This window comes from Drosophila takahashii, chromosome 3L (assembly GCF_030179915.1).
Source record: "Drosophila takahashii strain IR98-3 E-12201 chromosome 3L, DtakHiC1v2, whole genome shotgun sequence".
Taxonomy (NCBI): domain Eukaryota; kingdom Metazoa; phylum Arthropoda; class Insecta; order Diptera; family Drosophilidae; genus Drosophila; species Drosophila takahashii.
The window spans coordinates 5,896,279-5,916,156 of record NC_091680.1 but is presented as its reverse complement, the minus strand read 5'-3'; the positions used below and the strand labels follow the sequence as shown (position 1 = coordinate 5,916,156).

The 19,878-nt window shown below is 39.1% G+C and overlaps 2 protein-coding genes across 3 annotated transcripts; both read right to left on the bottom strand.

Moving 5' to 3' along the window:
- Window positions 1–7,332: 7,332 nt before the first annotated feature.
- On the bottom strand, window positions 7,333–9,106 carry LOC108068873 (proline-rich protein HaeIII subfamily 1). Its single transcript, XM_017158700.3, has 2 exons — window positions 8,923–9,106; window positions 7,333–8,865 (listed from the first exon to the last, which is right to left on the bottom strand). Exons 1-2 carry the CDS (start codon window positions 8,923–8,925, stop codon window positions 7,615–7,617), a joined length of 1,254 nt encoding a protein of 417 aa, XP_017014189.2. The 5' UTR covers window positions 8,926–9,106; the 3' UTR covers window positions 7,333–7,614.
- A 993-nt stretch (window positions 9,107–10,099) lies between these two features.
- Window positions 10,100–18,669, bottom strand: nAChRbeta1 (nicotinic acetylcholine receptor beta1). 2 transcript variants are annotated; one of them, XM_017158802.2, is made up of 7 exons: window positions 18,532–18,669; window positions 18,322–18,469; window positions 15,444–15,580; window positions 14,468–14,622; window positions 13,855–14,299; window positions 12,714–13,313; window positions 10,100–10,991 (listed from the first exon to the last, which is right to left on the bottom strand). In XM_017158802.2, the coding sequence occupies exons 2-7, from the start codon at window positions 18,383–18,385 to the stop codon at window positions 10,827–10,829; spliced, it is 1,566 nt and encodes a 521-aa protein (XP_017014291.2). In that variant the 5' UTR covers window positions 18,386–18,469; window positions 18,532–18,669; the 3' UTR covers window positions 10,100–10,826. The 2 variants fall into 2 exon arrangements, with proteins under 2 accessions (XP_017014291.2, XP_044250615.1); XM_044394680.2 differs by lacking the exons at window positions 18,322–18,469; window positions 18,532–18,669 and having other exon boundaries at window positions 15,444–15,919.
- Window positions 18,670–19,878: the final 1,209 nt, after the last annotated feature.

Sequence of the window (19,878 nt, the reverse complement as noted above, 5' to 3'; positions counted from 1 at the left end):
TCTTTCAAATTGTTAACTTTAAATTTGTATTTTGAACGCAAGAGAACATTACTAAAAAATTAATTTTAAAATGAAATAAAATTAAATTTTAAAATTAAACAAGTCACGAACCGCTCACTATAAAAGGGAATGCAAAGGCTCAAGTAACTCATTCTGTTTACTTGGATATATGTTGAAGCTATACAAGAGCATCTTTACAATGAAACTTTCCTGGTCAAGGCTTCTGTTTTTCATTGTCTGGATGTGCCTGTCATTAGATGTAAGCCGGGCCAGTGTACCGCCCCCTAATAGGAAACCTGCTGATGCACCAGCCCCAGAAGGGGATGACGTCAAAATCGCACCAATTTGTAAGCCACTAGTAGAAAACATTCCAGGCTGCGTGAAAGCTAAATAAAGATGTTAGTAGTACCAAGGAAAATTGAGTACTGATAAATAAAAACTATTTATATTTGTTTAATCTGTGTATAATTTAATAGAGTAGATCTCACTAACTTATTGTTTTAGATACTTTCAATATCTGAACTATAATTAATTTAATTGCAAATGCAAAATGGAAACAAGATAGTAAAACAACAGGTTCATTAGTTTTCTATAATAGCGACGTTTAAAATTAAAACCAAAATTAAAAGAAGTCACGAACTACTTACTGTGTATAAGAGGTTTTAAAGCCCCTGCATTGCCCAAAGGAATAATTCCTTAAATTCATTATCATAAAATAATATAAAAATATATATTTACAAAATTATATAATAATTATATTATAAACATGTTCTAAAAGTGACCCAACTCGTTCAAAGCATGTCAAATAATTGGGACAAATTTTATAAACAAGCGTTCATGAACTGACAACAAACGGGCTTACGCACTTTTTGCCCCGTTTGGGCTTCACTTTTGAACGTTTCGAAAGAATTTTTTTCTGGGTGAGGATATACGAAAATATTTACGATTAAATTAAGTTAAGTTCGTAACTAGTTTAATCTTCAACTTTATTTTCCCCATATATTACTACATTACTACATATATATATTTTTAAGAAATAAATGTAAGAAGTTTTTATTTCTCAGTAAAATAAATAAATAAAGATCTTTAATCCTGATCTATGCAACCAGGCGTATATCGTCTTTCTTGGCGTGTGGGCGGACAAAATCTTCGGATCTTGACGTCATCCCTTGGGGGATATGTAGGTCTAGGTTTCTCAGTTGTGGGCGGTATATTGGCCAAACTTAAATCCAATGCCAGGCACATCCAGACAATGAATAACAGAAGCTTTGACCAGAAAAGTTGCATTGAAAAGTTACTTCTTCAAGTTTCCACAGTTCTGTAAGTAATCAGAATGAGTTACTAGAGCCTTTTTATCCCGTTATATAGTAAGCGGTTCGTGACTTGTTTTAATTTTAAAACTTTAGAAACAAAATTATTTTTTTAAATACGTTCTCTTACTTTCAAAATAAATATATAAATTTTACAACCTGAGATATTTCTATATGCATTTGTGACTTTGTTTGGGATATGGTGAAAAGCAGAAGGGTTTAGAACATAAAAAAATAGAGTTCTTTCTCAAAAAATAAATAAAATTGTAAAAAAAAATAATAAAACAAAAATTTAATAGGAAATTGTAAGATCTTAAAATCTATTAATTCAAGTCACGTACCGCTTACTATTTAAGTGGATACAATGGCTCTAGTAACTCATTCTGTTTACTTGAACGACAGTTAAAGCTACAGAAAAGCAACTTTACGATGAAATTCCCGTCGTGAAAGGGTCTACTTTGGCATTAAATCTAAGTTAGGCTGATAAACCGCAAGATCGACCACCATTCAACACTAATTGCAAATTCATAGACAAATTTCTTAAATTGTAAAATTTAAATTTTGTATTTTGAATGCAAGAGAACATTTCTAAAAAATTAATTTAAAAATTAAATATAGTTAAATTTTAAAATTAAGAAATATAAAATATGTACTCATATATTTTTGGAATATATGTATGATTTACTAAAAAACACCTCTTGAAAGGTGAAACAAATAGTGACGAATACCTTCTAAACATAAAAATGTTGTAAAATCGACTTTTGTAAAGAGAACAAAGTTTATAATTGAAAAAGAAAAAACGGTATTTATTAACTTGTTAATTTAAACAAATATGACCAATTCTATGCTAATAACTTTAGAATTTGGCCTGCATTTGCAAACTGGTTGGATATAACTCAGGAATTGAGGTCAGATTCAGCAATTCATTAGCAGAGCGTAAATATAGCCATCCAGATAAGCAAAAAAGAATAAAGTAGACTTATAAGGGGAACGAAAACACTTCCCCAATCGATATGCTCGAAGAATACTCAGTAAAATGCGTTGTAATGGACTGGCAGTGAACTTGAATATTTGCAAAATAATTGCCCCAATAAAACCGGCATTAAGCTTATATGGCTAATGGGATAGTTCGAAGCGATCAATCAGATTGATTTCATTCATGCTGATCTAGTTCGGTGACAAACCCACCCTGACACGAAGTCGAGCAACCAGTTCTAGATCGGCAAAAACCGAAAAAAAAAGAATAAACCGATTTAAATGTTTATAACTATAAGTATAAGCCATTCTAACCAATTTGCACAAATGCAAATGCTGATTATTATGGTCGGACGATGCTTAATGGCCATTAGAGGAACCCGTTTCTGGGGTTCTTTTTTTATATTTCGGAGAATGATTATCTCCATGCGGCAAATGGCTATAAGATGATGATGAAGGTTCTTCTTGGCCCGCCGCTCTGTCTGCCAGGTTTTCTGTAAGATTCTGGGTTCCATCTGCAGTGAGTCAACGGAGTATCTTTGCCATCTGCCAGATACGAAATTTGCATGGATCTCTTTTGGTCTTTCTGATGATTTGACTAACTGCTATGACATTGTTTCAAATCGGATGCCGTTTGCTGCGCTTTGTGTGTTTTGTGTGTCTGTAAGGAAGGCCAAGGTTGAAATTTGTAAAGAGATTGTAAACATTGGATTAACTGCTATGCGTCGTGCGTTTGCCTTTTCAATCGGATTCGGTTTCTTTTTGTTGACTCTGCATTTGCATTTCTTAGCCAGCTTTTGGAGATCCATTGTGGCCACCGATGCTGCTGTTTTGACATCCATTATGGATTGGTTTGACAAGTGCTGTCAGTGCTCAAAAAACAACGACCCACATGACTGGCTGGCCCACACTGAAAAAAGTGGTTATAGTACCTAAACTATCTGTACATTAATTCGAAACTGTTAGGCTTTGAAAATGTCTTCATATCTTAGGACGAGAGTTAAAGTATAAAGACTATATTTTGGTATAAACTTGAAACTACTAAATATAAACTTTATAATATTTATGGTGAAAAGTATACTACATTGCAAAACCTTTATATTATTTAGTACTAAATACTAAATACAATATCAAAATATAATAAATTGTATAGTATTAAGAGTATTTAGAGTTTAATGTTTTTTTAAGTGCAGTCTAAATATATTTTCTCGTTAATTGCTTCACGCTAGCCGAATACACCAAAAAGTCTTTTAAAAAAGCAAGTCAGTCAGAAGCAACATAAAAATAAAATTTGCGTGACAAAGCCGCCCTCTGGGGCTTAAGTCTCACCTCTCAGCTCATCTCTGAATGAATGAATTTTCCATATATCTCTGATATCTGATCGATCTAGACCGCATCGTGAGTTTGTCGCTCTTTTCTGCAGCTTTTGATTAATGTTGGCATTTTGTTCGTTTTATAATTAAAATTTAATAGAGCGATGCCTTGGCAATATGCTAATCACTGGCGCCCACAGCAATCGCTTGGAAATCTTGAGCTTACACAGGCAATCATCCTTAACAAAGGCTAAGGTAATCTTTTTTTGTGTTTTTTATATTTTATTTTTGGCCACGAGCCGACGTCTGGAGCGAAGCCGAGCGAATAATTGCCAATTTTCGTCCGCTAAACGATTTTGTTCACGCTCAAGAATCGCAGCGCTTAATCATAAATCGCCGTCTGTGTCTGCGGAGATTTGTGATTAATTCGCAACCACTTGAATGCTCGTGGGGAAGGTTAAACAGTTGTTAAACATCTATTAGCAATTGATTAATTTACTGTTAATGTGATACAAGCATGCGATTGGAGGCGTGGGTCAGGGGTTTTTGAATCGAGGATTGGGGAATCGGGGTAATATCGGTCAATTGGTTTGAGGAAGTTGTAGTAACAAATGGATTACGCGGAATTTCGCCTGCTGATCCATAAATTGAGACATCAATTCGGAGTCGAGGTGTATGCTGATTGCCGATATTTAAATGAATAGATCTCGAAAATGGCAAAATACGTTTAAAAATAGTTAAGACATTGGAGCTAATCGAGGTTTGGGGTTAATATCGATTTATGTGGAGCCATAAGAACTTGAGAAATAGAAAAAAAGGAGCCCTAGGGGCAAATCACAACTAGCGCTTGAAATTTAAAATAGTAAAGTCATTAGGTTAATTACGATTTGAGGCTAATAGCGATTTATGAATAACTATAAATAGTGATTTAAAAATAGTAAAGGAGGTACAAATGCTATTTTTATGTAGAATCGTAGACGTATTAAAATGGCAGAGTTTATTAATGGACAACAATTAAATTAAGTGCCATTAAAAACAACCGATTAATCATTCTGAAAAATATTTTTTATTGAAATTATCATGAAAGAAAATAAAATAAAAAAACCTTTAATTAAATGGAAAAATATTATTTATTCACATTTTATTTATATTTTAGTTTTTTTAGGGTTTTGCTTTCAGTTATTATATACACAAATTTAGGGCTATTGCTAAAACTACGTCATAATTAATAATAATTAAGCAGCCTTAACGTAGACCTCCAAATAAAACTGTCGTAAAGTTATTTTTAATATTTAATTACCAGTCGTTTATGATTTTAAATGTCTCGCAAAATGACCATAAACGCGTTTATCTTATCTCTAAAATCAACAATAAAAAGCTTAGGATAAAGCAGTCAAAAAGCTGTTAAATAACTTGGTTTAAATAAAGCTTTAACTAAGCTTATACTAAAGCCAAAAACCAGATGTAAAGTTGGCTATACATTTTAAACAAAAAAAAGTTAGATTTTAAGGGAAATCCTTAGCCTAACTTTCTGCTGAAAAAGATTATTCCCCTCAAGCGAACTGAGAGCTAGTTTCATGCGTGAGTGGTTTTCGTAGCTGGTTTTTTGCTGAACCACTGATCCACCACTCGAGCATCACCGCTGACGTCTCGATTCATATTTCTTGGCCGGCGCCGTCTACACAAATCATCGTACGCAATGTTTGTAAAACGTTTGAGTGCGTTGCCGTTTTTTCTTTTTACAATTGAACAGTTATGAGCTAAGACAGCTGAAAAGATGAAATCGCTTTGAAGAATAGAAAAAATAAACGGAAACTGTGCCAAGGGCAATTTCGCCTGTGATTGATTTACGAAGCTTAAACGTAACGCAACGCAACGCAGCTCAAAAGCGTACCACGTTGCGTATGCGCAATATTTTTTGGCAGCCGAGGGAACAGGTGGTGTTTTTTTAACGGCTTTAGCACGGACATAAATCTAAGCTGATGATGACTTTATTGTATGTCCATTAAGTCATAATTATAATATGTCCATTAATATTTTCGATTAGCCCCTGTCGGATAAAATTTTTGAAGAATTAATTGGAAATTTGAGAGATGAACGATGAAGAATTTCGCCCTGGGGTAAAAAAAATAATATTCTTCGTATTTAGAATGATTTAATATTTATATACTCGCATTTACATTTGCGTGTTGGCTGGCTGATGGAGAGGCAGCGGAATATTAATGGCTTGGAATGGGAAATTTACACCCGGATGGAATCGGCAGAGGGAATTAGAATCGAATCGTCATCTTTGTTAAAAATTAGTTAGGGTCGATCTCTGATGAACTTGTTAGTTTTTTTGGGCCTAGTTTTTTCGCTGTAATTATCGGGGCAAGACAAACAATGCGTGGCGAATCTCTTGTCATGCCCCAATCTTTTCAAGTGCCGTGCTGTAATCATAAATCACGCAAAAAAAAAAGAGTAAAGTCTAAGTGCAGCTGCAGATGCCTGACAACATAAATCACACCCAAGCCGCTCGTTAAGACGTTAATCAAATGGCTCAGATCGAAGCTAAAAGCTGCGACTGAAGCTTAGGGCGCCCCCGTGTGTCCAGCGAAATTGAAGGCCATTATGGTGTATGTGCCTTATGTAATTAGTGGCAAAGTACCCCCTCTTGAAAAAAACCCCCCTTGAAAACCCTATTGGAAAATCATTGCACAACCTGCAATTGCAGTTGCAGTTTTTCAGCTTTTTTTCTTCGCTAGTTTATCTTTATTTTTGGGCAACCTAATGAAGTTGCCACGGCTAACTCAATTTATTGACTAAGCCAACTGGCATATTGACTAAATGACTGATGAACCTGGCGACTGACTAAGCGACTAACCGACGACAGCCGGTGGGAATTGAGTCGTCGATTGATCGCCGATCATCGATCGACTCGCTCATATTTATTTTGGCTCCGCCGGCACCTTGAGTGTCCCATGTATGGATGCAATGTCTGTGGCTATGCCAGTTGCAATCATTATGGGCTCTCATCAATATATATACCTAAAACTATCTATCTATCTATAGATATACTTATATATGGTCGTTATGGGTTTATAGTTATTGCAATGAAAACACTGGCCTGAGAACGTTCACGGCTGCTTGAAGCTCTCGGAATTTCCGCCTCTGATTTATGGCGCCCCCAGGTTTGATTGATTTGACCTACCAACTGACCACCGGCCAACGGGCCACCATAGCACCACAATGCACCACTGGGTGGTGTCTGGGGACTGCACTTGAACCACTGGTATTTTGGGTAGGCCATCTGCCTGCACTGCAAAAAAAGGGCATTTTTGGTTGAACATTAGCAGAGAAAATGGGTTTTAAAAATTAATTTAAATAAAATAATTTAACAAAAAATTCTAAAGTATAATAAATGTATTTTATACATTAAATGATATTGTAAAAAAATTTAAAAGTTGTCAAAAGTGAAATTTTAGTAATTTTTTGGATAAATGTTAACAGAGAAATATGATTTCAAAAATATTCTTTTAAAGCAAGACATAATTTACCCTTGACTTTTATTCCTTCTAAAAAATAATACATTTTTTTGTAGATTTATACTATTTTTCTGGCAGGTCATTTAAAAATTATGTAGATTTTCAACAAAAGTGAAATATTGGTCTGTTAATAATATGATATTACCGAGGTTTTAAAACATTGAAATTAACTTTTATTCCCTCAAAAATATAATAAATTTATTTTGTAGACCTATAATTTTTTTTTACTGTACCATCAAAATTTATGTTAATTTGTCTCCATTTTTTTTAGTAACTGTCCAAAGTGACGCCTCAGAAGGTCGTCTTAAAAGCTGGGACATTGACCCACCAGCGAATCCCCCGAGTGATTGACATATCCAGCTTTGACTTTGGCTTTTGAGATTTATGTTTTTATTTGGAAAAAGATTTTTGATTTTTGAGTGGCGGGGCTTTTCTTGGGTTTTTCTAGGTCCAATGGTGGTTCAGAGGACAGTGGTTGCTGAGTACTTTTTTCTAGAAGGTAAATGGTTTGGCAGGCTTGTTGTAGTTGTAGCCATCGGGTCCCAGGGAACCCGCCTCATCGCCACCACTGGTGGGTGGTGGTGGTCCGTACCCCTGGGTGGGAGTGGGTGCAGGTGGTGCTGGAGGACGTGGCTGGTAAGTGGGTCCTGGAGCAGGTGCAGGTGGTGCGGGAGGACGAGGTTGATAAGTGGGTGCCGGTGGTGCAGGAGGACTTGGTGGACGTGGTTGGTAGGTGGGTCCTGGTGCAGGAGCAGGTGGTGCTGGTGGACGAGGCTGATAAGTAGGTGCTGGTGGTGCAGGTGGTGCGGGAGGACGTGGCTGGTAAGTAGGACCAGGTGGTGGTCCATATTCCGGCACTGGAGCAGTGGGCTGCGGTTGGGCGGGGGTCACCTCATTATCCCCAGGAGGCGGCAGGTACTCAGCTCCTGGCTGTGGGCGTGGTGGCTGAGGGCGGGGAGGCTGAGGCCTTGGTGGCGCAGGAGGAGCAGGTCCCGGTGGTGGTGGTCCGTAGCCAGGAGTGGGCTGTGGCTGAGGCCTTGGTGGCGGCGGTGGTGGTGGATTGTAGCCTGGAGTGGGCTGTGGCTTTGGTGGAGGCGGTGGTGGAGGAGGACCATATCCTGGAGTGGGCTGTGGCCTTGATGGTGGCGGTGGTGGTGGCGGCGGCTGAGGACGCGAGGGAGTGGGTCGCGGCTTGGGCTGATCGGGGGGCAAGTACTCCGGACCAGGTTGCGGCGATGGTGGCTGCGGCTGTGGAGGTCCATAGGATGGCGGTGGAGCAGGAGCCGAGGGTGTGGGCTGTGGTGGAGGACGAGGTGGCTGTGTCTGCGGAGGTCCATAGGAAGGACTTGGAGCAGGAGCTGGAGCCGTGGGTGTGGGCTGTGGTGGCGGACGAGGAGGTGGCGTCTGTGGAGGTCCATAAGAAGGCGAAGGAGCTGGAGCCGAGGGTGTGGGCTGTGGCTGCGGACGAGGTGGCTGCGTCTGCGGTGGTCCATAGGAAGGACCTGGAGCAGGTTGAGTTGGCTGAGGCGCCGGAGGTCCATACGAAGGAGCTGGAGCCGAGGGAGCGGGTCCCGAGCCTATGCCCGAATCCTCAATACCATTTCCCGAGCCCGGCGGCGGAAAAGGCACCGACGGCTGCTTGTAGTGATAGCCATCCTCCTGGAGATCCGTGTCCAGGTGGGAGACATCCGCGTGGACACACGCTGCCAAGAGCAGGGTGGCCACCAGAGGCAGGAAAAAGCGCTGGAAAACCGATGAAAAACAGATGAAAATGCGAAGCCTTTTAACCGACAAACTCACCATTTCTGCTAACTAAAAAAACTTGCAGTTTTTCCGAGTTTTTCCTGAACACTTGAAACACACAGCGAATCGAATTATTACCGGTTTCGCAGACGGAACCGCACACGAGTTGTAAAAATATATTTGCCCGATGCGACGTCTTCGTTGCAAAATCAGAAATCGAATGATGCCCAAATGTTCTCCCTTGGCGCATTTATACCGGCCTGGCCAAGAGCAGCCCCTAAGTTGGCTAAGTCGGCGTAAGTCGTTGCTCAGTTGCTCTGTGAGATGCCGAAGTTTTGAGTCAGCCAGCGAGACGAGTATGAGTACGAGTTTTGGCTCAATCGGCGGGCTCAGTCGTCATCATCATCGTCGTCGTCGTGATGCTGCAACCTTTGATGTAGCCACAGGTGAGGACAGAGAGATACAGTATCTATATATCTGTATCTGGTAATCAGCGACGGTTGTAAGTCAATAACGCCGCGTACTAGTTAGTTTTTCTGTCTTAACCAGGAACCAAATGGGGGAATTTCTGGCCGGGTTTATGTGTTTGGCTAATTAGGTCCGATGGGAGACAGGCAGAATTCACACCAACTCGGCAACGTGGGCGGATGATTAATGTGCGAATATCTTTCGAAGAACGTTAGTTATCGAAGCAAACAACAAGCACTTATAAAAAAAGCCTAAGAATTTCCTTTTTCTCGAATTTAAACAAGGCAACCTGAACTTTCTTTTAAGAAAGAAATATTAGAAATAATACATTTAATTCTGTTAATTTTGCAAGATTTCAATTTTTTTATTTTTTAGGAAGAATTTTTCTTTAAATTGTTGATTGAGAAAGAATTTAAAACAACAAAAACCTTTCTTTTATTAACAAAAATATTCAAAGTCTTCCCCATTCAAGGCCGAGATCTTTTAAATTTGGCAAGAATTTTTTCTGAGTGTACACATATGGCCAATAACTGTTAGAATCGTGCTTACATAATTGGCTCCCCACATCCCTACACAAACCATTTAATGTTTATTGACTTTGCCTGAGCTTAACAATTGACACTGGCTTATTTGAATCGACATTCTCTATCCTCCAGTTGGCCAATAAAATAAAATATTATGCCCATATCAATTAGTTAATAAGCCAACTGACCAAGCGCGTAACACGCGGCGTATGAGCGATGTGGCTATGAAATTAATAGACGGATTTTTTAATTAACTTTGCATTTTTATTGGTTTCATGTTTTGGTTGGCTCCGGGTATCATGAGTCTCCGAAGCCTCCGATTAAGTCGATCTTTATGCTACTGCTGCGATCGCGATTGAGAAGCATTTACAAATTGATTTGGGGTGTTTTTCTTGTATTTTCCATTCTTAAATCTCATGCGTAAAACTGCGATTACTTATGATTACGATTTTTTTTGGCACAACATAACAAAGTTTTTTGGGTTTCTATTTATTGCTCTTAAACTAAATCTTCATTCTATATTGTATGTCTATATTAGCTAAGTTCGTTTTAAAAATTATAAATTTACTCACAATTCCACTAGGTTGTTTTTCGTGTTGTTTTGATTTATTTGTTTAACATTTGTTGCTGCTGGTGAATTATTATTTATTTGCTTATTCGTTTTACTTGACGACTGTTTAGTGTGTGGTTGTGTGTGTATTCAGTGTTCCAATTCGTGTGTTTACCAAAAAGAGTTAATATTAGTTAGTTATTTGTTAGGTGTTAATTCTGCTCAAGCAAATATCGTTTAGTGTTCTTTATTAATTATTAAAATCTAAAAATCCGCATTAATTGTGGCAATTTTTCATTGTTCTCCTCTTTGTGTGTCAATACCTCGATTTGCTTATTATTGTTGCGTTTGCAATGCTGTTAACCATTTCATCAGCCCCCGGCTGCTCCAAGTCCTTTTCTGACTTCTCGTGTCTTTGTTTACTTTCCCCTGTAAATCTCGATGATGCGATCCTGATCCACGTACTCGAAAATATGCGGGGCATCCATCAGAATGCCCACCGTTCCGGCCGTGGTCACAATGAAGAAGATGTACAGCTGCAAACGATCGATCACCATGGCCACGTACTTCCAGTCTTCGCGGGTCTACAGATTGCATGGATTGTTAAAAGGTAAATATTAGTGAATTTTGTTGACTTTGCAATAGTTATGTGGCTATTCATTTTATGTAAGTACTTCTTATTATCTCTGAAAATAGTATTTATTTGTTATAAGAGAAATAATTATATTTCTGCACCTTTAAAATATTTTTAAATCAATAAAATGTAGCTTATTCTTTAAGTACTTCTTAATACTCCGGAAACAATTATTAAAAAAAGTTCATTATTTCAGCTTCACCATACACTCATAGAAATTTTTACCCTAAATCGCCCTAAAAAACTGACTTTTCGCCCGTGGATTTAGAAAATCGCCCATAAATCGTATCCGCTGGCGATTCGCCCGTGTATTTAGAAAAATTTTCTAAAAAATCCCGATGGAAATTTGGTTTAATTTAGGGTGATTTTTCTTGAAATGAGAAATATTTTCCTGTTTTTAGGGTGATTTGCCCTAATTTTAAGGTGTATTTTTCTAAAATTAAGGGCGAATTTTCTGTTTTTATAGGCAAATGCCCTAAAATATTAGACAAATTAAAAAAAATCGTGTTTGAGCATGCTTAACTGAATTTGGGAAGCATGTTTTTTTTTAATCGTCTATATTCTGGGAACTGGGACTGCTTTAATTAAACAACACCGGCGGAGGACACCGTTTCATATTATTGTATTGGTGTGTAGCTTATATGGGAGCCGCGTTAAGAGGGGGGCCCGATCTATACAGCACAGCCGTTAGAACTGAAAAATCATGTTTGTAAATGAATTAGGGAAATAAATATGAGGAGAAAAAACAACTTACTTTTTTTGGTCTTTGCGAGAATCGAACCCACGACCTCTCGGTTTAGAGTCTAACGTCCTACCGCTGCACCACAGACCCATCGCGCAAGACGACGAACAAACTCTGCACACATCTTATTTTCTTGAGGTCTACGTTATAATATGACTATAGGCAACTAAACCGTATATTTATTTCCTGACGACTGTGACAATTAGTTCCGTTTTCTTGCCCGCAAACACAAAGTATGCTTTTAACTCAGAACTCCCATACGTTTTTAAGGTTTAAAGACTACTTTAATTTAAAATTCGGACGAAAAAATGTCCTCAATATTATAATGTTTACAAAAAAAAAAAAAAAAACCTAAAAATCAAGTTGAATCACACAGGGTTCGAACCCACAACCCCACGACCTTAGTCCTCATATAGCAAAGTTGAAAGCGCAAGTGATTAGACCGCTGGGCTACCGAATTTCACACTTTTGGAGTGATTTTTAAGGCGAATCGCCATTGTATTTAGAAAAATTTTAGAAAAAAAATTAGGGCAATTCGCCGTTGGATTTAGAAAAGGTCAAAACGAAGCAAATCGAAAAAAATCGCCCTAAATATTAGAAAAATAGAAAAATTAACCCTAAAAATATTTTTTTATGGTCACCTGCCTTAAATTTATGGCAAATTTGTCGTGAAAATAGAAAATTTTTCTCAGTTCAAAGGCGAACATTTTTTTAGGGCGATTTTCTAAAATGTAGAAAATTATTTTTATGAGTGTATTTCTAAATTATTTAAAAGTATTTTGTATTTGTTTATTTTATTATTTATCACAGTAATTTTTGATTATTTGAATTATAAGTACAGAAAAACTAATAAATTAAATAGTATATTATTTTTCTACATTTTTTAACTGCAGGTTAGAACAACATAATTTATTTAGATCTTCATCTCACCTGAATATACAGATCCTCATTCCTCAAATGCTCGGCGATGAACTCCACTGCCTCGGTGGCCTTGCTGGCCTCCGGGGAAAGCAGGATGGAGTCGGAGGACTCGCTCTCGCGGCGACACCCATCGCCCAGGCCCAACTCCCCGCCGGCGTTGACCTTGCGGTTGATCTTGCAGTTGGGATGGTGCAGGTCCGACAGCTCCATGACCTCCATCTTGGACTGCTTGCCACCGATGGCGCTGATATGCTTGGGCAGCTCCGCCGGGGAGCCGTAGGAGGGATGGGGATGGGCGGGCATGCTCATGCCGGGCATCTCCATCATCCAGCGCAGACGGGTCTTCCGGGGGCGCTTCATGAAGAGGAAGGCGGGCAGGTAGTGCAGGAAGATCGATCGGATGTACATGGGCATGCGGTGGGTGCGCGGCCCCCGGAAGTTCCAGTTGATGATGATCACGGTGACCAGAATGGACACCGTGTTCATGATGAAGGTGAACAGCAGATATTTGGCGATCAGCGGCAGCACCAGCGACGTCGGCGGCAGAATCTTCGATACCAGCAACAGGAACACAACCAGTGACAGCAAAATGCTAATTCCGAGCGTAACCTGGGGACACAAAGCGTTATTAACCGATCGTAAACCAATCTATAAATGATCCATACACTGAGGAAAAAAGGTTCGTTCTGCTATACAAAAACGCAGGTCATTTAAACACTCCTTTTACATAATTCCCTCTTTACACAAAGATATTTCTGACGTTCTCTTACTTAAAAGAAGAACATTCTCATTTTACAAATCAACTTACTAATTTGAACAATAGAAAAAAAAATCAAGAATGATCATCACTCAATTTAAATTATTTTTTAAAAATACATCAAACAACAGTGGCGTATCGAATTGAAACTGATCAATCTTGTGTTTTCCAATTAGTCAGATTAAAAACCAGATGTTGAAGTTTAGCTAATTAATGTTATTTGGGAATATTCTTTGGTCATTAATTAAATGGAAATAAATGGTTGGACAAACCTCAGGTGGAATAAATATTATTATGAATATTAAAGATATATTTAAGTGTAATCTGGAGATGACCCCACCCCTGACCAGATGTGACCTCCCATAACCGAGATTATGATCACCTCTATCTTACCTTTTCGCCGGCCTCGGCTGGCAGGTAGAATACCAAAACGCAGAGGAACGAAATGAGCACAGTGGGCAGAATTAAATTCACAGTGTAGAAGAGAGTCTTCCGGCGGATGATGATGTAGAAAGTGATGTCCGTTTCCGTGGGATGATTGCTATCGCCCTCGTAGACATTCAGATAGGCGGGAACCTCGATAATATCCCATGTACCCGATTTCCAGTAATCCGATAGATCCACAAAGTTCTTGTTGTTATACAGGGCCAGCGATACTTGATCTCCGTTAAAGGTCCAAGATCCGAACTTCATGATGCAGGTCTGCTGATCGAAGGGGAAGTACGTCACATCGATGGTGCAGGAGCTCTGGTAAATGGCCGGTGGAACCCACAGGACCTCTCCAGTTGGATAGATCAGCACGTTCGACTTGTAGCGCACCTCGTAGTTGCCATCGGCACTGTCGACGGAAATGGTATATTATTATTATATTGTCTCAACATGTCTTTCCAAGGAAAGTTCCGACTTTCCCCTACAGTTTCTATTCTTTTTTTCTGTTTTGGATTAGTGTTCTAAGAGTTTTTGGAGTTTGTAGTTTGGGTTAGCTAGAAAATGGCCATTTACTCACTTATTGAAGAGCACTATGTCCGGCTTCCAAACCTTGTCGGGGGGCAGACGCAATACCCCGATGCCGCCGTAGTCGGCCTCATCCCACTGCAGCTGGTAGTCGTACCAAACCAAACGTAACCAAACGTTTGATTTCATAATTTGATTTTTCTCATTCTTGATCGGTTATCGATTTTCCGATTTTTTTGATTCGGGAATTCATTTGTTTTTGATTTTTGATTGTGATCAAATGGTGGTGGTTTGGTGGTTGGTTGGTTGGTGGTTTAGTTGGTTGGTTGGTTGGTGGTGTGAGAGAATCGGTACGAAGTACGGAGTTCGGGTACGATTTGCATTTGAGATTCGAAACGAATCAAAATCGAATCGAATGTTTATTTGTTTTTTTGTTTTTGGCGTACACAATCGAGAAATCGAGAGAGAGCGGGTGGGAAGGTAGTTAAGAGACATTATTTCGCATGTGGCTTTACTTTAGTTAGTTAGTTAGTTTGGTTAGTTGGTTAGTTTGTTTTTTGCTTGTTTCATCTTAATTGTTTAGGGTTAGTATTTGTATTTTGTATTTGATTTACTAGCATCAAGTTCACTACAAACATACAAAGTCAAGACAACGTGTACGTAATTATTTACAAAGCATAACCGAAACTGAAAACTTTGGATGCGCCCCTCCTCCCGCCCCTTTTTTTTCTGACGATGGGTAGGGGGCGTGGCCGAGGGAGCAGCCAGTGCATGTGTGTGTGTGTGAGGGTTGACTGACTGACTGACTGTTGATGGGCGTGTGTGTGTATTTGTATGTTATTCTTTTTTTAGATGAACGATTATGACAGCAACGAAACTGAAGAATTTGTTAGGAACAGAACTCGAAAACACATTTACACTCTACGGAATGTTAGTTATGATCTTTTTTTGTTTTTTTTATTAGCATAATCTTATTGTTATTATTCAGGTTGTTTTTGTTTGACAAATTTGATTTTGAGAACACTTACGACATTGATTAGCTGTACGAACGCCAAACCAAATCTTACTCCAACTTTTTGTGTCATATTCTGTACGGGTCGTATGAGTTTATTGTAGCCTCGAAAGAGGTCACGCACCAGGCGCTCTTCATCTTCGGATGCACTGACTAAAAAACACAACGGAAAACGGAAACGGAAACAGAAGCGAACCCAAAAATAACGGAAGAGAGTACACAAACATTCAGGGATTTCAGGGATCGTTTGGGATAGAGGTTTATAATAACACAATGGTGGGGCACACAAATAACACATAGGGTTTCCACAAGAGACAAAAGTAATGAAAGAAAATACAGAGAAACAAAGAAACGAACGGATGAGCAAAGTTGTTGTATTCTTTGTTTAAGTTTTTCTTGTTGTTCTTTTTTTAAATTTTTTTGTATGGGCTTTTGGGATGATTTAGCTTATAGACAGATAGAGTTAGACAGAGACAGAGCGAGAGAGAGAGGAAGAGTGAAAGAGAGAGACCGAGAGAGATAGGCAGATAGGACAGAGGCATTTTCAGACTTTTTAAACCGATTCTTCGTCTCCAACTTGAGCATCAGCATTTTGGAATTTTGATTGGGAAAGTAAAACAAAAATGGACGACACATGAGAACCGCTCGATTGTGGTTTTGGTTTATTTTTTTGTAATTTGTTTTTCTTTTTCGGGTGGTGGTGCAGGTGGGTGTCTGTTGTGGTGGTGGTATGTTGTTGCTGTTGTTCTGGCCTACGTTGAGTATACGCCGCATGGGAGGCACTTGCATTAAACAAGAACTATGAGAAAGGGGAGGTGGTTCTTTTTGAGATGAACCCCCCACCCCCACATGGTGGATGGTTTAATGCGAGTGCCTCGTGGTTCTTACAGTCCTAGAGTCCTGGCTCACAAAAAGAACTAAGTTAACAGGGTTACAGAGCTAGCTATTTGGTGCTTAACAAAGTGCAACGTTTTCAGTGGCGCCCGAGCAGGGACGTTCTAGGAACCTAACGGGATTTTCTTCTTCTTCTAGATTTCTACGAGGGACTGAGATGGCTATAGTCTTGTTTTCCTTTCTGTTTGACAGCTGAGCGAACTTTATCCGCAAAAGCTCCACGCGGTGTCCTTCGCGAGAGAGGAAGAGTGGGAGAGAGCGAGAGCAAGAGAGAGAGGAATACTCAGGGATGCTGGGGCCCACACTCTCGGCCGCATGTGTGTGTGACCGGGTTATCCTTGTTCCTCAAGTGTGTGTGCGTGTGTGCGGTCTCATATATGGAGCACAAAGTTCTGCTACAATGTGGGTGCGCGTGACTTTCGAAACTCGTTTTTTGGAGTTGCACTTTACGCTAGGTGAACGATATGATTTTTGGGGTGGGTACATATATGTATGATGATGATACTAAGCGAATGTTTGTGTATGTGTTCTGGTATGCGGGTGATTGTGAATGTACTAATATTTTATTTTTATATTTCTTATATACCAAATATATAACTCTAAACCTGAACATGGGGGGTTCTTCTGTCTATGCAAATTTCGACTACAATTTCTATTTGCTTTTCTTTTCGTTACTTCTTGGACTGCTCAGAAGAGAAGGAGTATGAATTAAGATTCGGCAGTTGATACAGAAATCTTTATATATATATATTGTTGGTTCAGTTCATTGCATTTTCGTTTCGATTTGCATTTTCTGTTTCTTTTCGGTTGCTGTTCATTTTTCGGTTGCGGTGGTCGGTCGGGATGTAATATGCCACCACCCATCCTGCGGGTCCCTCAAGGACCTTGGCTACCACGCTTTTCGTAGATACACAGTTCGGGGGGTTATTATTTTTACTTATTTTTTGGGGGTGATGGACAGAGACAGAGAGATAGAGAGTCATAGAATCAAAGAGAGAGCGAGCGAGCGAGAGAGATGCAGAGGGGACTCTGGAGAAAGGTTTAATTACAAAAGCGATTATAGCTGGGGAATTATATATATATAAGTAAAATATTCATAGAGTAAGACGAGTATATGCAGGTGTACTGGAAGTATAGTTTGATAGTTTGGTTCAGGTACAGAAGTTAACAGTTGTCGAGCATTGGAGGATTTGGAGTCCTAGAGTAGAGCGGGAGCGAAAGAGACAGAGGCAGAGAGAGAGCGAGAGCAAGAGAGAGATAGCTAGAGCTAAGCTAAGGTTAAGTGAATCTATATAGAGATTGAAGATATAGGCTATTTTAATGGCAGAAGATCTAGTCTGAATTGGGCGGCACTTGACTGAGTGCGGGGGGTGTGTGCTATGAGGAGTTCTACTTGAGATTACGGAATATATATTTATATAGTTTACATAGAGTTGATGACTAGCGCAGTTGTGATTCGGTTATAATTTCGGTTTTTTTTTTCGTTTGCAGCGCTGCAGCAGCGACGCTTTGGCAGATTCTCCAAGTCTCATTTGTCTCATTCGGGGCAATCGCAAGTTGAGATTTGTGTGGCGGTTATTATCTACTATATCCAGTTCTTATTCTTGTTGTTGTTCATTTTGGGGGTAGTGTGGCTAAGCTATATACACAAAACGTTGGATGCGTTGGAGCTGAAGGGCCGGTGGTAGTTGGTACTTGGTACTTGGTGGTTGGCAATGAGAGCTTGGAGAACTTGTTAAGGCGGCGCTGCCAGCGCAAAGCGTAAAATTTAAGAAAAAAATCAAATCATTGCTGTAAAATCGTAAGCTAGCTAAGAGAAGAGAAATAGAGAGATAGTTTTTCTTTTTTTTTGTTTTTTTGCGGGGTCTAATAAACGGTTAGCATAGTTAACAAAGTTGTTAGGGTCTCTTTTCCAGGTTTTTCTTTTTTCTTACATAACAGCCCCCGCCCGAAAGGGGGCGGGGGGCGGAGTCCCTCCCTTCGCAGCCCAAAGTACGTACCCAAAGAAACGGCCAGAAGCAGCAGGATGCTTCCAAGCAGCCAGGATTTGCTGGAAGACTCCATGATTTCGTCCACGTTTTTTCACTTCACTCCAGGGACATGGCTAACTGGGAGTATCGGGTTGCCTCTGGGCCCACGCCCCAAAAACTGTAGACACAAATTGGTTAGCCTTAAATCCAGGCAAACATCTTGAAAACAGCACTCTTCACCTTCTATCAAGCTTCTCTTGATTTTGTATATATTTTTTCAAATTTATTGCTAATTTTTCACTAGTTTATGTGCAATTTTCTTTGCGAACTTTTCGTCTTGAGCTGGAGCCGTCAGTTTGGGTGCGGATTAAGAACTCTACTTCGGGATTCTGGATAAAAATCAATGGGATTCTGACTTTCTAGAGCGCAGCAGCCAAATCTCAAAAAAATACCTATGCGCAGGCGCAAAAAATTACGGATAAATGAGCGGAAAAGCTCTCTCTTATCAAGAGTTGTTTTTTTTGAAAAAACCCACCCTTCAACTAATCTTTAGTTTGTAAACAAAAGCAGTCGGCCTTATCAGCTGTTTTGATAATTTTTGTTTACATGTGCGGTGGCCTCCAGGGTTGCCGCCCCACTCAAAAAACAGTTTCCACCACAGTGATTGCGAAAAGTAAATGGAAGAATGCTTCCGCTATCTGGATAATCTCGCTTTATTGTGTTATAAAAATGTTTAATTATGACACAACACTTGGGCCTATAAATTAAGCGAACAACAACAGCAAAAAAATAACGAACAAAGGCAACGCCTCAAAAGGTCAAGTGGGCGTGGCATTTAATTTGTTATTTCATAGTTTTTTCTGCGCCTAATCGCCGGTGGGTATCATTAGCAAAGGCGCAGTTCCTCATGGCGCCTAAATGATTTAAATAACTGCTCACCGAAATGTTAAGGTTTTTAGGTTAACTAATTCCATGACTTCAAGTACCAAATTTGTTCCAGTTATCTGATAATGCAAGCCCATTCTTCTTTGCTGACCTTTTTGGGTTTCCAAGTCTCATTCAGCTGTCAGCACTTGTCTCAACCTTTAATTACATTTTGAATTATATTGCCAAATGGCTGCTGTGGTAAACTTCCGTGAATTGATTGATAGCTGTACAATTTATTTAATCTATTAAGGGTGGAGGGGTGAAAAACCAAGTACAAATGAAAAGTCTCTCCGCACTATTCTTCTGAAAAACTTAAAAAAAAGAAGTGCCAACGATGAGTTGCCCAAAGGAAAACATTATACATGCCATATGTGTGTTATACTGTGCGCCAGACGTTTGGTAATGAAAGCATATTTTTACATTACTGATTTTTACAGAGTTACTGAAGTTGCCTTTGATGCACTATTAAAAATTCTAGTTTATTTGACGAGGCTATTAATGAAAGTAAGCAAATAGGATTTAATAAAATTATATTCGATACAAAATTAATATTTTTAAAATTTTATTTAAATATAAAGAAGGAACCAATATTGCTCTAAAAAGATGAAATTTACAAATTGAAAGAACAATTTAATTTAATTTTTTGAAATACAATTTAAA

Bases quoted from the DNA above. Each gene is read 5' to 3' on its own strand.
- nAChRbeta1 (XM_044394680.2), bottom strand. From the start codon at position 15,725: ATGTGTTATTTGTGTGCCCCACCATTGTGTTATTATAAACCTCTATCC. The intron at 14,623-15,443 runs GTAAGTGTTCTC...TAACCGATCAAG, and splicing joins TCGTACAGCTAATCAATGTC to AATGAGAAAAATCAAATTAT. The intron at 13,314-13,854 runs GTAAGATAGAGG...TTGTGTCCCCAG, and splicing joins CAGCCGAGGCCGGCGAAAAG to GTTACGCTCGGAATTAGCAT.